Consider the following 16,137-nt stretch of genomic DNA (forward strand, 5'->3'; position numbering starts at 1 on the left):
CTGTGAAAACAAGACCAAACTCTTTGATGTATGTGCCAATTTTACAAATAGCTTGCTCTAATCAACACGATGCTCAGAAAAATGCCTATGCCTTGAAGAGCCAATTAAAGGTCAGCTGGTAACAGTTGAGGTTTTTCAAGCTGGTAAAGTTTGGTTGGAACTGATGTATATTTTAGGGCAAATTTAAGAAGGGAACTGGTTCAACGATGGTATCTCAAGCAGGATTTGTTGTGTGCTGTACAGAGGTTGAAACTCAACTCCCACAATAAAAATGAATTTTCCCCTTTAGGTTTTGACAATGCGCAGTAATGAGGAGGGTGTTCTGTTGCAGAGTTTAACTGAGCACTTGGTAAATGCGGTTGAATGAGCGCTGACTCTATGTGGTCCTGTGCTGTGTGTGGCCTTCTGCTTACCTCTGGTCATGATTAATTCTTTTTATTGTAACTAACATTAGACATCGAAGTGTGTTAGAGTAATGCTGAAACCAAATGTTTCCTTAAAACAGTCAAACGAAAGAGTCGACTAAAATCTTGAAACTGAAATGATGCCAAGGTACCCACCAGTCCCACTGGTCGGAACAGTTGCCCTGCCCAAATTCTCACTGAAGTGATGAATATATCTGACCATCAATAAAGAACATCAGGTGATGTGATGGGTCTGAACACCGCAGACCTCCTGTAAATGGTGCCACGCATAGGGTAAGGGAGCAAGAGACATTGATTTAGATGACACGAGTCTTACTAACCTTGTTTCTTTTGAATTTTCCCAAATAGGGTCGAGACTGCAGTGTGCCCATTAATTCCTGCATTCAAAATCCATGTCAGAATGGAGGGACCTGCCACCTCACCGAGGCAAATAAAGATGGATTCAGGTAGTAACACAAAGTTCATTTAAAATGAGATGATAAAATTAAACGTGCTTCTACTTTGCATTAATGAACTATAATGGCTACATTATAAAAGCTGCTGCATGCGACACTTCTGTTTGCCATACAAAAAAATTAATCTGGTTTCATTGGTGACATATTGTTTCCTCTGAAACAGGCCTCCTTATTTTCTCATAATGGAATATAGTCTTAAGAACTATTTTGAGTGATCTTCCTGATCTGCATTATGTTATCTGTATGTTAATTTGCCTTGGGGCATTTCAAACTCACATATACCCTTTTTCGTATTCGTAAAATAAATGTCTGTTGCTTGACAACCAGATGCAAAATATTTTCATACTGAAGAATCTTGTAGACAAACAGGCTTTAAAGAAACAATTAAAAAGCGTGGAGAGATTGCCACATCCTGAGCGTCGTGCCTGCAAGACAATAACCTTTACAGCTGCACATTACAGATTTCAGTTTTCCCATACAAGAAAGATGTAGCATAAGTGGGGTTACTCCAAGAGAAATCCAAAAATATTCATGAGGTAACTGAGAGATTTGTGCTGCTACAGGCAATGCTTTACCGCTAAGAAAATACAAGTTTGAGGCTTTGGCCACTTGTTGTCATTAAAGTTGCTGGATTTTTTTTTTTTTTTTTTTTTTAGGAAAGAGTTGCTCAAATTTTCATAGATTTGGTCCTCAGTATTTATGCTAGTTCTTGCACAAACTGTGTACAAAAGTACACCGTGCTGCTGTTCCAATTGCATATACCAAAGCCTCACTTCTAAAAGCTTTTATGCATTACTGCGGCTGCTGTTTTGTCTTCTCCTGTATACAGGTTCCTATCAGTGACAGCTGGAGGGAGACACTGAATTTTGCAGGGTTTATCAGCAGTGTAAGCAGGGAGTCAAACCAGTTCATTTTTTCCGTTTGATTACAGTCTGGTTTCAGCTGTGATTAAGACTGTTGCAACAGAAGTTAACTGTTTCTTAACCAAGTCAGCAAACCCATATCATCTTATGTCAGAAAATAGGGGGTTTTCTTCAAAACAGAAAGGGTCAGGTGAAAGTTTGGGTGACTGGCAGGACTTTTGGTGCAGTTTGCACCCCGCTCCTGTCCCCTACCAATGGCAGGATGCGCTTTATATTTCCAGCAGAGCATTGCGGCGGCTTTTTGACTCCCCAAATCCCTCCTGTGGGAACGAGGCACAGAAAAGTTTCCATTTTGCCCTGTGGGTGGGATGAGTGGGGAAGCAGGAAATGGAAGAAATGCAAGAAAATGGAGATGAGGCGGCTCTGCAGATCACAGCACATGCAAATGGGCACGTTGCTTGGCAGGAACCCCGAGATTTTGGTGAAATGCTACTCTACCCTTGCGATCTGCTAGACCTCTTCTTGATTCAGATTTTAGCAGGTCCAGCGGTTTTTGGAGTAGAAGTTCAGGTTCAGTTTCTCCTTGAGAGAAATGAAGGTCTGGTGGTCTTCAGGTTCCCTTCTGGTCGCCCTCATGCAATACTGTTTAGATAGATTTTTCCAGCTTGTGCCAAAGCAAAATTGTGCCGTATTAGAATATCTGTTTTCTGTCACTCAGTACTCATTTCTCAAAAATACAGCTGATATTGAAAATGTGCTAGTAAAACATTTTATAATATCCATAACACTGGAATGAAAGGTTTCAGCTTCTATTTTACATCAGGTTTTTCTTTAGCATTTTTGTTTGGTTCTATGGTAGAAAGTAAAAAGTTTTGAATGATCTGAAATGAAAGCTACTTCTTACAATTTCAGAGGCTTTGCTTCAGTTCCAAATGAATGTAGGTTTTGAGATCCTTTACAAAACTACGGGGGTGGTTTTGTTGCTGAACAACATTTGAGGCTTTTTAGGGAAAATTTCTGCTTTTATAGTTATTTATATAGTTTCAGTTGGTCTAATAAAAGACACATAAAACTGTATCTCGTCAAAATCTTGCTCCATAAAACTGAATGTTCAGCTTATGTATTGCTCTGGTTTTTCTCCATGTTTTTAATTCAGTGGGTCCGTAGCCCCAGCTGCTCTGGAGAACACGAGCGTGGGGCTTTTGCACGTCTTAGAGAAATGTGGTGTGGGGATGGAACAGTCAGTGAAGGGGAAGATAAAGAAACATTTTGAGATTGAATTTGGTTGGTTTGGGGGTTTTTTTGGTGGGAAATCTCCTCTCCATTGGATGGCAGCAACCAGAGTTCTATGCATCAAGATGGGAAAACGTTGCCTTGGATTATATGCTGTGAGGAAGTGGATGTCAGGAACATTTTCATGAGAGGCCTCCTTGGTTTTTTCTGTTGTGTGGCCTGTAAAAGAAATTATATCTTCTGTATATTCTCTTCCCTAGGGAAATATATTCATACACAAGCTCTGCTGCCAAACTTGTCAAATCTTTACTCTTGTAAAAAGGAAACTTAAGCCAAAGCTCTCTCCCTATGAAATGCCAAGCAGTTTAACTCTCAAGTTTCTGCAGCCCTAGACAAGAAAATTACCTTTTAACTAATGCCGAGGTGGTGATGTTCCCCAGGCGAAGGCAGGAAATTCGTCGTTATGGCTGAGATTCCAGCCCGACTCGCCCGCCGCGCCGGGTACCCAGGAGGGCAGGCGGCAGCAGGGGACTGAGCCGCTCAGATTTGGTGTGATAGCAGGTCCTGGTGGGGCAGCCCAAGGGCAAAGGTTCAGCTGGAGTTCTTCAGTCCTCCTTGGCATCTTTTACTCTTGCACTTTTTCAATTCTGAATAATTTTCACGGTCTCTTTTTTTCAGGTAGGGATGGCTTCTGTATTGAAGAATAGCTAAGTAGCGTTGTGTGGCTCGGAGGATTAAAACATCAAGTTCTTCCTCCCTTTGAATTGCTTGTTCTAATCTAATCTATGTCTCCTTCAACAAAAAGTTGCCAAAAAAGGTGCTTCTTGAGACAGATAAAATAAGACGGTCGATCAGACATGTCCCGATCCGTTAGTATGCCTGCAAGTTGAGACTTTGACAAAGGAGGCAGAGCCGCCAGCTCAGCTTCAGTTTAGCTGCAGGCAACCAGCTGATCTTTGATAACCTACTGTGCTGGGAAACAAAGTCTGCGGATTATTTTAACTTTTCTCCATATAACCCCCCCCTCATTTTTCCAGAGCGTTTTCTTGAGCATTTTCCACAAACTTTGAGTTCCCTCATAAATGTAAAATCCTGGATCTCGTTAACTCCCTAGTGTTAATTCTGCTTACTTCAAGGAAAAACGTTGCGTTTCCAGACTTACAGGCTACTCCATTGGGATGCAGATGTAAAAAGCTCCTTTACCAAGAAACTGTAATATTCCTGAAAGAATTTATGATCTTTGTTTAAAAGTTGATTTTTTTGAAACATGTTACACTATATATATGCCTGTGTTAATAAACAGATGCCAAACTGTTTCATTAGAGTTTGGGAAAAAAAATACTTTTTAATATAGTAAACTTACAAAATGGTCAGTATACTTCAGCTCCAAAAGTTTACCCTCAAATGCTGTCATTAAGTTCTGTGTTCCCTTGCCTCTTCATGAGGATAATGATGATTTGGAGTTTCATTTAGTTCTTTATTTTTAGGAAAGCACAACACTAACAGAAAATCCCTAACCTGGAGGAACAGGGAATTTGGACATTTATGCAATCACTACAGCTTAATAAAGAGTTCTTTCCTGCTCGACTGTATTGTTTCCAAGGTCCAAATGAAATGCCGTCTCACACTGCTTCACGATTTAGTCAGTACAAACTTTTCATCGTTGTCTCTGGAATTAATTTTCTCTCTTGGTCAGATGGAACCCAAGTTCGATGACCTTCCAGTCACTCTGCAAACTTCATTTTTCTTCTGAGCTTTTCTGGGAAAATACATACAAACAGTCCCGAGCAGCAACTCTTTCAACATATGCTTCGGTCTGGGTCCCAAACTGTGTGTTTTATCATTTAATTTTGGTCCTCATATTTGGCACATTTGAATGCAAATCAAAATAAAGAATCATACATAAGCAATAATGTAAAGACCCCCTATAATACATAGGGACCAGTAGCCAAATGTCATCAATTATGCTGACATTTCCTTCAGTATGGAATGTGTCGTAATACTGAGCAATTGTGTGTTAACAATCGCACATGTATTGTTACTAGTGGTAACTCTACTGAGTTGAACCATTACTGTGATAGTATTTAATAATGTCATTTTTAATTGCATACATCCAAGCTGTCCCAGTCCTTTCGTGGAAGGAAAATGGTGTTATATTCACATAGAAATAACCAGCACAAAGCCACTCTTGTTGCCTTTCTTTAAATGGAGAGAAAAAATTTGTGCTCTCAAACTGAGACCTTGGATGCCAAGTTGCAGCCTGGAGCATATTTTTATGGCTGAGTTATAAACCTCTGAAAATGGGGTTTTGTAATCAGAAAGGGAGACATGACGAATGTGCCACTGTATTTAATTAGATGTCTTTAACCCCCTCCCTGACACTCGCATTGCCACAAAAGATGGTGTGCCAGCTCTTCTTTCCTGTCTGCCTCCTGCGATCCTCTGGATCACCACGGAGTCAGCAAGAGGACATATTAGCAATAATGAGCTTGAGACAGGAAAAGAAAGTATTTCTTATTGATTTGTTGTGTCTTAAATTGCATTTATTTGAGCAGTTTGGTTTTGGTTATTCATGGCGAAGGTTTTCTAACTCTCATGACCTGTGAATGGTCCCTGCAGCACTGAATGAAGACAACTCTTAGCATGGGATCTGTGTGCCTGTTCCGTACCCGTCTAGAAGACCTTACTTTCGTGGTGGCTCGACACACATTCCCTGCCCTTTTTTTCTTTCTCTTTGGTATTTCCTTAGTTTCTGAGGTTACCCGTCTCATGAAGAGTCTGATTTGATCCTGAGGGTCCAACCTGGGACCTGCTGAAGGTGGATGCAGAGCTCTGCACTCTCCCTGCCTCGGTTGTCCCTGCACTCTGCTCAGTCTGGAGCGCACAGGAGCAAGAGAAGCCAATGTCACCCTGAGAGCAGCCAGCCCAAAAGTGCTGCAGTTTCCTTCACAGATTCTGAACATCTGTTTCTCCAGGGCATTCCCCATCTCAACCCCGTGACACCTACATACAACAGGATGACCACCCCGTGTCCACTTTGTGCATCTGAGATGAAAAAAGTCCCCTGCAGCCATCTCTGCATTGGAAACTCTCCTGGTTTCAGGAAGCAGCGGATGGCAATTAGTGTGACTGCTCTGGTACTTTCTGGGTTCCATCCTCATCAATCGCTAGTGCTTTACACTTGTTCAGTCCCTTTTCTGCCACCAGTACTTGCATGGGAAAGGAACAGCTGAGTGAATGTGTAGTTTGGACTGGATCTCAAAACAACGCAACTTCCCTTCCACACGCATGCTTTCTGTGACTAGCGAACAGCAGTGCTGTTCAAACTTCGCAAATATCATTGCTGGCTTCTTAGAAGCCACTGAAATGACTGGAGCACTTAACACATGTTTTTAGACTCTCTTTTGGGAAACTGTGGCCTCCACCTCTTCATCACTTACAGTTAGTTTAAAATATAAAGGTTCTCTTAGCAACCATAACTTCTGGATCTAGAGAGCAAACTGAGATTTAAAAAAAAAAAAGTTGAAGTCATTCTTCAACCACTTGGTTTCTTACGGTCCCTCTAGGGACCGTATATCACGGTCTTGTGAGATAAAATATTCAGTGCAATTATTCTTCAATAAGAAGATGTGTGTCCACATCCTGACAGAACCTTTCCTAGCTCTGCCATTGTTTGTTTGTGTTTTAGCTGAATTATCTAGACATCATCAGCTCTTCTACAAATAGATGTTGGAAGAGCTGTAGAAGTACAGAAACGATACTGCACTTGCAAAAGCAATCGTTCCCAAACATTTCTTGTTTGGACAAGTGACAAAGGGGCAATGAGAAGAAAACGTTCGCGTCTGCAAACTCAATTCAAGCTGTTGTTCTTTGAAGAGAGTGAGCTATCTGAAAGCTGCCAAGTTGCCCTATGACTGTTTAGTCCTCTGTAGGCAAGTACCCACATACTCGCAAAATCATGAACAGAGAAGCCAAGGATTTGAATATTGTGATGCAACTGGAGTTGCTCACTGCCCTGGAGCTGCTCACTTCAGTTCAGGGCTAGGGTTATCCACAAAGAAAGCAAAGAGGAGCACCACAGAGGCTGTCTCCTGCTGATGCTTTTATGTCTCATGTAAATAATGATGTGACCCCGTGAACCACCAGACTGCATCTCTCACCAAACACATAGGGTTAAACCGTAGTGAATTGGGCTCTAGCAACTCGCTTTTTCATTTCAGTTTTATACCTCAAACCTCCTGCCCATTCTGATCCATGCTAACTTTCTTTTTTTTTTTTTTTTCTTTCTTTCTCCAAAGCTGTTCTTGTGTCCTTGGGTATGAGGGGGAAAGGTGTGAAATAAACCCAGATGACTGCGAAGATAATGACTGCGAGAACAACTCTACGTGTGTGGATGGGATCAACAACTATGTCTGTCTCTGCCCTCCTAATTACACAGGTAAGAAAGGGCCACAACCCAAGAAGAACAGGAAACCAGGAGAAGTCCCTTCAGTGCCTGAAGGGAAGGGTCCAAAGGCACGTTTGCTTTTTCTGTGAGTGTATAATTAACCAAGAATCTAGTCCTATTTTGAAACAACCTGGATGTCTTACTGGAAAGAGGTTAGTTCTACCAGTATTGCAATACACATGCTCACAAACATGGCCACTCTTCTGAGTCGAAATACTGATGCTTCATTGTAAAATACATTCAAGTATAGTGAAGTTTAAGGGGTAGGAGAAATTTTTACTTCTGCATGCGCGTTGTGTAAATGTTTTTCAGAAATATTCCCAGTACTGAGCTGAGTCTGAAATACATCTGTTCTGAATCTTAGAAAATTAAAAAAATGGTTCCTGTTTGAGTTATTGTAGGAAAATAGCTTTTTGGGGCATGGCTTTCACCTGAGATCTCAGAGGCCCGTGTTTATTAAATAAAACGAGCCTGACAATGTGCTGTTTGAATTCGTTATCTCTAGTTCACAAATGGAGAAGCAAAGGCTGCGTGAGAAACTGTCGGCTCCCTTGTATTCTCCCCAGTGCACCCACGGCAGTGAGCCCAGCGCGGCAGACGTGCCGCCACCTGCCAGGTCTGCAGTGACAAAAGTTGGTGACCGAGTTAGAAACGGAATTAATATCTCCAGCACCCATCCCGCGTTTCAGATAAATTCCTTCCTAAACCTTCTGCAAGAGCAGAAACCCTCCTAACTGGGATCTAGAAATGCTTTTTCTCAAGTCGTTGCTAGAGCAGCGTTGACTCATTCAAAGTGCGTTCCTGGCTCAGCGTGGCGCGGCGAGGAAACACCTGCGATAGTTCCTGCTTCCATCCTTTGAAATGGGTTTATTACCTTCCGGCATGGAGAAGTAATGAAGGGCTTCTTGTACACTGGAATATATTACATGTCAGGGGATTTAATAAGGATCAAGCTTGAGTGGCTGAGTAAGGCAGGAGGAAAGCTGCTAGAATTTCCAAACTCTTAAAATATTTTTGTGGCTGATACAAAGGAGGCCCATGTAAATCTTTAGCTGAGAAAAGCCTTATGACTTAAATGTACATTTATTGGTGTTATAAAATGATCTTTCTGCCAAAAACTGAAAAACTTCAGCTTAGCAGAGTAAAGAGTTCTGCTTATAGGATGTTGAGCCTATTGTGCTTACTTGTGCGCTATTTATGTGAACTGTTCTTGGGTGGTTTCAAACGAAACTCTATAGAAGGAGGCAGTGTCTTTACATTTACAAGAGGAAATATATTTGCCCAGCCAAGAAAACACATATTTAGTGAGGAATGGAATCCAGTATATACGCAGATGCCCTTCCCTTTTCATGGGCATATTGCAGTTTATTTTGGTTTTTTGCAGACAAAAAAGGTAGGAAAGAACTAGATTGGGACTTCTCAAATGGCAGTTTGGATAGGGGCCAGAGTACTCCTATGATTACGATACTTCAGATTCAGTTTTGAAATATTTTTAATCAGCTTCCAGCTTTTTTTTTTTCTTTTTTTAACCTGAATATTGCCTGTGCTGCGCTTATGCTTATTAGCAGGAGTTTGTCAAATACTTGCAATGTAGGATGCACACAATCGTATATACCACACAAGCATTTGCTGTCACAACGCAGGCAATAGCTTTGACTACAGTTGAAACAAACTGTGTTTTTGAAGAAGAGCAGGAAATACTTCCGGAAAACATAATACATACAAGTCGTAAGTGAAAAAGGTTGCAAAAATAGGAGTGTTGCTTAAATTCGAAATCAGAAATCAGAAATCGATAGGGGGGGTATTTCATCAAACCTGATCAGTGACCTGGAAGGATTCAGCTGGGCTGGGGGATCCCTCAGAGTTACCCCTGGTGCTCTCTGAGCAGAAAGGCAGGGAACAGCGTAAAATGCCTGGAAGAATTGAAGCCACCAGCCAAACAAAAGTTGCATACAAGCCAAGCAAATCCAAGCCATGGTTTTTGAGGGTCCTCTAAAAGCTGAACCCCAACACAAGAAATTGGACAGCATCTGAAGTTGCCCGGCGGAACGAACAGCAGCTGAAGAGATGCCGTGGAGGCCAAAGAGTTTGACTGAAATCTCCTGTGGCATCCAGGGCATCTCTGTGTATATTCTCTTTAAAGAAACCTTTTCATACTGAACTAATACCTGAAGATACTATGGCAGTATCTATTAAAAAAAAAAAAAAGAAAAAAAAAAAAAAGAAAAAGTGCAGATGGCTTTGATATCGTGTTGAACGTACTAAGGATAGTGAACGCTAACGTTTCAGAAGGAAAGTGGGTCACTGGAGGAATCAGGAATTACTAATTCCCGTGCTCAGAAATGGGCATTGAGCCACCTGCTTCCCTCTCAGGTTCTGACTGTGCTGAACGTGGTTTTAGCAAGCTGTGTGTACTTCAGGGTTGCCAAGTGTATGGATTTTATCTCTATTTGTTTGGACAAAGAGTGGATGACAGAGGATACTTTCCAGGGAAGCAGTTTTTCTGTGAAGTAGTCGGGGGTAGAATGAGCTTTCGGTGTGGTACGTTGCCTAGGAGGGCAGTGATATCCATAGGCAGAGTAGTCTAGTAGGACAGAAAATGTACTTAATATCTCTTTGTGTTGGGCCCAAATATTATACTCGGTTCTGTTGTTCAGAATTCAAGGAGCAAGTTGAGAGATGAGAAAGAGGATTAGAGGCGAAACATAAAAAAACAGTGGGGGATTGAGAATAGGTCTTGAAGATCTCAAGGAAAAAAATCTTATGTGGCTTAACAAAGAGTAGGCAGACAGGCGAAGCTTTTCTCTTTTTTTTTTCCACCTCCACAAATATTTGTATGGAGAATAGAAATTTCTTTAAAAGGTTCATTGGCCGGCCTTTGTGGCTGAACAAACCCAGAATATACCTTTCTATCAACGTAGTTATACAAGAGTTGTTGGTTCTAGATACAAAACGGATTTCTCAGCGGGTGCTGTAGTTAAAACACAAGTTAATGCCCGAGTGCTCTGAGTTACGCTGGAGATGAGACTCGATGTTTCTGTACTGAGCATCTGTGATGTTTTGAGCACCATTCAGGCTGTTGGTTATAGATGCCCAGGTCCCTTCTTTTCCCGACCGTGGAGGCAGGCAGGCTCCGGTAGCGCTGCGGAGTAGGGATTCTGCATCCCCCATCGCTCCTGTGCTCTTGGATGCCATAATACTGGTAAGACTGCAGTGATATTACAGTAAACGCTACGTGTGTGAAATAAATGTATGTTGTAATACAAATAATAGTCTGAACACAGGGAGAGAGAAGATCCGAGAGTGTGCATGTGTGTTGTTCTGTAAGAAATATTTAGGATCGCCCTTGGTTTAGTTGACTAGTGGTTAAATCATGGTAGTAAATCTTATGTTCCTAAATGAAATGAAAATTAAAAATGCATGTGTTGGAAATATTGACTATGGATAGAAGTGCAGCATCCAGAGACTGGGGTTTTTTTTAATACCTTAGTATTTTCCTGCTTTATCTTCTGCCTGTCTAGTTTTACTTGTTATAGCCTTTTAAGGAAAGAATATCCCAAATAATGATGCATGAATTTTGCTTTCATTGGTTGGAATAATGAAGGCCAAGGATCTTTCTTCAATTAATAACTTTTTGCAGTGTTTTCCTTTCAAGTTTTTTGACAGTCTTTCCCCCCCGCTCAAAGTAGATGAAAAATGGCCAATTTGTTAAGTGACTGCTGAGGGAAGGAATTTCCCACACTCCAGCCCCATCTCACTTTCATTTAAAAAAAAAAACCACCAAACCTACACTCACCGCCTTCCTAGTTCCTTTCCATCTAATAACTTTAAAACAATGTGCAAATACAAATGGATTCTATGAAATAAGTGAACGTAAGTTAAAGAAGACAAAACTGAGAGGGAGGGTAGGCCATTCACTACTGTCATAGACCTCCTTGAGAGCCATCACTGTTTGCTTATATTTCTAGATCCAAATATAGGATTTCATACCTCCAAAAAGAGATCCCCTCCTCAGTCTCACTGTCCTCTGGGCTCTCCCTTGAAGAGGTGTCCAAACATATAAAAAAGACAAAATGGGCTGTACAAAGCATGTACTATGTACTACGGTTTTATGCTTTGAACTATGTACTATGGTTTTATGCTTTAAACTTGCTAGTTTATTTGGCTTTGTTTGTTTGCTCTGACTTTTCCTTCTTCCTATCTATTCAGTTTTAGCCAGAAGCAGAAATGTGTAGCGCTTACACAAAAAATCAGGAAATATTTCAGGTTTTGCCAAGGATCCTAAAAAGCCTCAGCAAATAGCTACACTTCTTTGTTCTGAAACCTAAACAAAGAAAATTAGTGGCTTCTACTACTGAAAATAGGTCTTTTCTAAAACACATGGCATCCCATGGTGGGGAGCAGGGGGGAGCAAGTGTTTTAAAATAGTTTGTTTCCCTGGGAAAAAGCTGCAAGCAGTTTGTAACACAGGACAAAAAAATATTGCTCAAAAAAAAAAAAAAAAAAAAGAGGCTAGAAACTATTTCTGGTTTTATGTGTTTGGAAGAGAAGGCTAAGATCTATTTTACCTTAGGGGACCTTGTGGTGTCCTGTGGTAGATGGTATCTGAGATTTTTGCAGTTAAGCTACTTTTAGACAGCACGCTATTCACTGTCAGTGGTTGTGGCCCCTTTTTCTGGCGTAGCTGATTGCGGCAATGTTGCATGGCCAAAGCCAAGCACTTAGTCACGCCAAACAACTCTGGAAGAAAGATGTCGTGTGGAGACTTGTGGCTGACACTGTGTGCTGGAGCTCCCCAGCCCGTTTCTCATCACTAACCATCACCAGGCTGGTTTGCGCCAGTCCCCGAGACGGGCACCAGTGGCAGCTGAATGAAGATGAAGTGCATCGTTGCACTCTAGATTGGTTTTTTTTGCCCCTTGCGAATTTTTTACTACGTGTTTGACATAGGAACAGGAAGGGTTTAGGGAGCGTGGTTCAGCCTTGCGGTTCCACAAGGACAGGGGCTGCCTCGTAAACACCGAAGGCTTTATCAAGTACTTAACATCAGCCTCTTTTTAAATTTTGGAACTTTAGCCATAATTTCCTCTAGGCAAACAGAGAAAATTGTGGTCAAAGTTTGATGTATTTTCTTCCTTTTATTTGAAGGATTTCTGCCTTACATGGAAGTTTCTCAGTTTTAGTTACTTGGCAAATGTGAAGTGTATTTGCTTTCTGCGCAAAAAATGAAAAGGCACCCACATTTCCCACTCGCATAACTATGAATGAGGAGTGCTGGAAGAGCTGGGAGTTTTTATCTTTGTTCAAGAGCCTAAGCCCATTTCCAGCCCTGTTTTATTGAGAGAGAACCGCGTGTCATGGCTATCAGATTGGACTCTCTTATCTCATTGTTCTGGGACCGAAGAAGGAAACAGCCCGGTAACTGGCGGTGCTGCAGCCTGTCTTCGGTCTCCGTGTGGGTGTCCTGTCATGCTGGAGCTCTCGGCTCCAGGATTTCCTCTGGCCATATTCCCAATCGTAAAATGCAATGTGTCATATTTGGGGAGCCAGATACACTGCAGAATTTCTCTTGTGTTCATCAGGACCGCAGCGTATCTCTGAGAAAATGAAATCTCAGCTACTACTGTCTTAAAGGATGGGTGGAGTGAGTGTCATCCTCAAATGGGATTCATGATTCATTAAATCCGCTCTATGAAGAAACACATCAGAGGATTAGAAGTTCACCACCAGCCCGTTATTTAGCTGCTTACTGGCATACTGGTGGTGCGTACTGCGTAGTTATTGCAATAAAGCTGGGAGGAGCAGAGTCCACCTGCGGACACCCAGTGTATTCGGCATGCAGACACTGCGGGGATGGCCACGTTAGAACTGCCAGCTGAAATAAGTAAATCTTTTTGCGTATAAAGTATTCTTCAGAGACCCCTATTGGTTCAAAGGCCATATTGGGTTTACGTGGCAAGGTTTGGTAGCAGGGGAGGAGGGGGATCGTATTGGTGGCTTTTGTGAGAAAAGAGCAGGCGCGACTCCGCTGTCAGACCTGCCACTGCCCAAAGCTGAGCCCAGCAACAACGCTGATGGAAAAATGTGAGAGAAGCAACGATGCAGATGCCAAGGTCAGTGAAGAAGAGGAGGGAAGAGGTACTCCAGGTGCTGGAACAGAAATTGCCCTGGAGAAGAAGGGCTGTCCCCCTGCAGCCAGCGAAGGACCGTGGCAGAGCAGATGTCCGCACTGGAGCTGGGGGACAGACTCCGAGAGGAGCTGCAGCCCACGGAGAGGAGGAGCCCGTGGAGAATCAGGTTTTCTGACAGGAGCTGTGTCCCTTCAGTCTGTTCCTGAAGAGCTGTATCCCCTGGAAAAGACCCACGCTGGAGCAGTCCTTGAAGAACTGCAGCCTGTGGGAAGGACCCACGTTGGAGAAGTTCACGAAGGGTCGTATCCCGTGGGAGGGAGCCCACGCTGGAGCAGGCGAACAGCGTGAGGAGGAAGGAGTGGCAGAGACAAAGCCTTATGGACAAGCACAGCCCCCATTCCCCGTCCCCCCGCTCAGTGCCGGGGTCCTGTCTGCCAGCCCTGAGAGGACGTCTCAGAAAATGTATGGCATCTCAGATGTGGCTGGGCGCACTAGGTCGTCTGAATAACTGAATTGATCCCCAGTAGATTCTAGACAAATCACATAACTGGAAAACATGCATATGAAGCAATAGAGCTCAAAAAAGGTAGGGGTCCAGCAAAACGAGGATCTGTTCCAGACACAGTGGTTCTGAGGGATAATGCTATTTGCAGGTTACCAACTCGTAAGAGTACTGGGAATCGTCTGGTTTAGTTAATGTTTCGCCTACCGTGTCGTTGTGGCACTTGCGACATTGAACATGATTTTTCGTACTTTGGCAGTGAGTAGAACTGGAACATATTCTTTGTTCAAGATTCAGAAATACTGCAAAGATCATTATTGCTCTACCTAGATCTTGTTGTTTAATCGGTTATCCCTTTGTTTAACCTCAAGATTAGAGATAATTCCTCCTTAATTCTGAAAAACAAGCCACTTTGGGAATCTCAATGTGGAGTCTAGCTTTGGGTTCCCACTTAACAGGCCAAAACCTGATATGGTGAGTTTTTAAAGTGTTAGCATGGAATAAAAAGCATGAAGTACCTTTTAGTTCTTTAGTTCTACTAAGTATTGTGGGCAGTGATTGTCAAGCAAGAGCCAACTTCATTAATAACCCAGGCAGAGAATTCTGCTACCGTGCATTTCAGGTAATTTCTTTTCTCTTTTGGTATCTAACATGGCAGCCGAGTGCATTTGCTACAAGGTTTTTCACAGAGTTTCTCTCTTCTCCATTGCAAGTTGAAACAGTTTGGAAGTTTAAAAATTCTTTTTTTTTTTTTTTTTTTTTCCTAAGAAAAGCCTCAAATCTTTTTCATCAAACATCAACAACATTCCTAAGTGAATTATTTTCTTGGAGGAACATGCGATGTCTGTTCCACCCAACCATTTTTAGGTTCTGCGTTCTCCTGAAATGTCCGGTTGGCACCGACTTCTTTTTAATAGCTGAAAAGAGAGAAGGGGAAAACAAAATTCAAAAAACATTTCTTCCGATACAAGTTATTAGATACAAAATGAGTAATCTCTTATGAGAAAAACAGTGCAATATTTTTTATTAGCAGTAAAGAGTTCCAGTCTGACTTACCTGGCAAAGTTCGGAAAATTGCAACATACTTTTTAACCACTCAAATATATATCTTCTCCCTGTGCAGCCTGTAAAAGTTTGCTCTGTGGATAAAAGCCAGGCTTTCTTCATCATTTCTTCATTGTAAGCACTTTCCTTTTCTCAAGTAATATTGTGAAATTCTTGACAGCATCTTTTTCTTGTAGTCTTCCAGGCCCTTCAAAAGCTTCTCTCACATTAAGGATGAGAATATTTTCTGTGTTGCTTTATGAATTATTTAATGAATACTCAAGAGCACGAAGTATCACCCAACTGACGTATGAAACAGAAGAAAAATCATCTAACTCATTGGTTGCAAATCGGTGGTTAGATTGTCTTTTCAGAACTGCAGTTTTACTTACAGATCAGAAAAATACTGTTACTGCATCCAGTCTCTCCTTTACCAATTAAGGAGAAATAGTGTAACTTGGATCCTGGTTTTAAAAGTCTAATGTGGCATGAAATATGTAGCTCTCACGACAACACAGAACGGAAAAAAGAAAGATTATTAAACTGTGTGTAAAAGTCATCTTTATTGCTCTATTGTTGTTTTGGCTTCATTCTGAGATGTGTGGAAGGCTACAGAAAAGCCAGAACATGTTTCTTGGCAGCTCTTCATAAGCAGGGAGCCCTGTGAAAGGTGAATGTGGAAAGCCCCATGAAATTCATGATTTTGCTGAAAAATTAAGAGCAGAAAAATGTAGCATGAGACAAAAAGTGTTTTGTCGTGTTGTTTTTGAAAAGCAACGAGCAACGCTGGTGAAGGGGACAAGGGCAGTATTTTCACAGGGGCAAATTACCTTTTGTATTGTTTGGGGATTTTTTTTTTCTCTCTCTTTATTTTTTTTTAAGTGCATGAGACAGCAGCAATGGGAGATCCACCTGTTAGTGTTCCACCTGTCAGTGCAACTTGGTTCTCATCTGGAAGTTTCATTTTTTGTGGTATATCAGACTGCTTCCTTCATCTGTTCTATGCTCACTTCTCCTAAACGAGCACTAATTACCAG

At 41.8% G+C, this 16,137-nt stretch overlaps 1 protein-coding gene across 4 annotated transcripts in view; it reads left to right on the forward strand.

The window, feature by feature from the left end:
- SLIT3 (slit guidance ligand 3) overlaps positions 1-16,137 on the forward strand; it is a 499,513-nt gene that overhangs the window by 440,408 nt on the left and 42,968 nt on the right. For all 4 annotated transcript variants that reach the window (XM_065643840.1, XM_065643839.1, XM_065643841.1 and 1 more), the window contains 2 exons: positions 774-871; positions 7,275-7,414. In XM_065643840.1, the coding sequence (XP_065499912.1) occupies positions 774-871; positions 7,275-7,414 (238 nt within the window). The remainder of the gene's footprint in view (positions 1-773; positions 872-7,274; positions 7,415-16,137) is intronic.

Source organism: Caloenas nicobarica, chromosome 13, assembly GCF_036013445.1.
Source record: "Caloenas nicobarica isolate bCalNic1 chromosome 13, bCalNic1.hap1, whole genome shotgun sequence".
Lineage (NCBI taxonomy): Eukaryota > Metazoa > Chordata > Aves > Columbiformes > Columbidae > Caloenas > Caloenas nicobarica.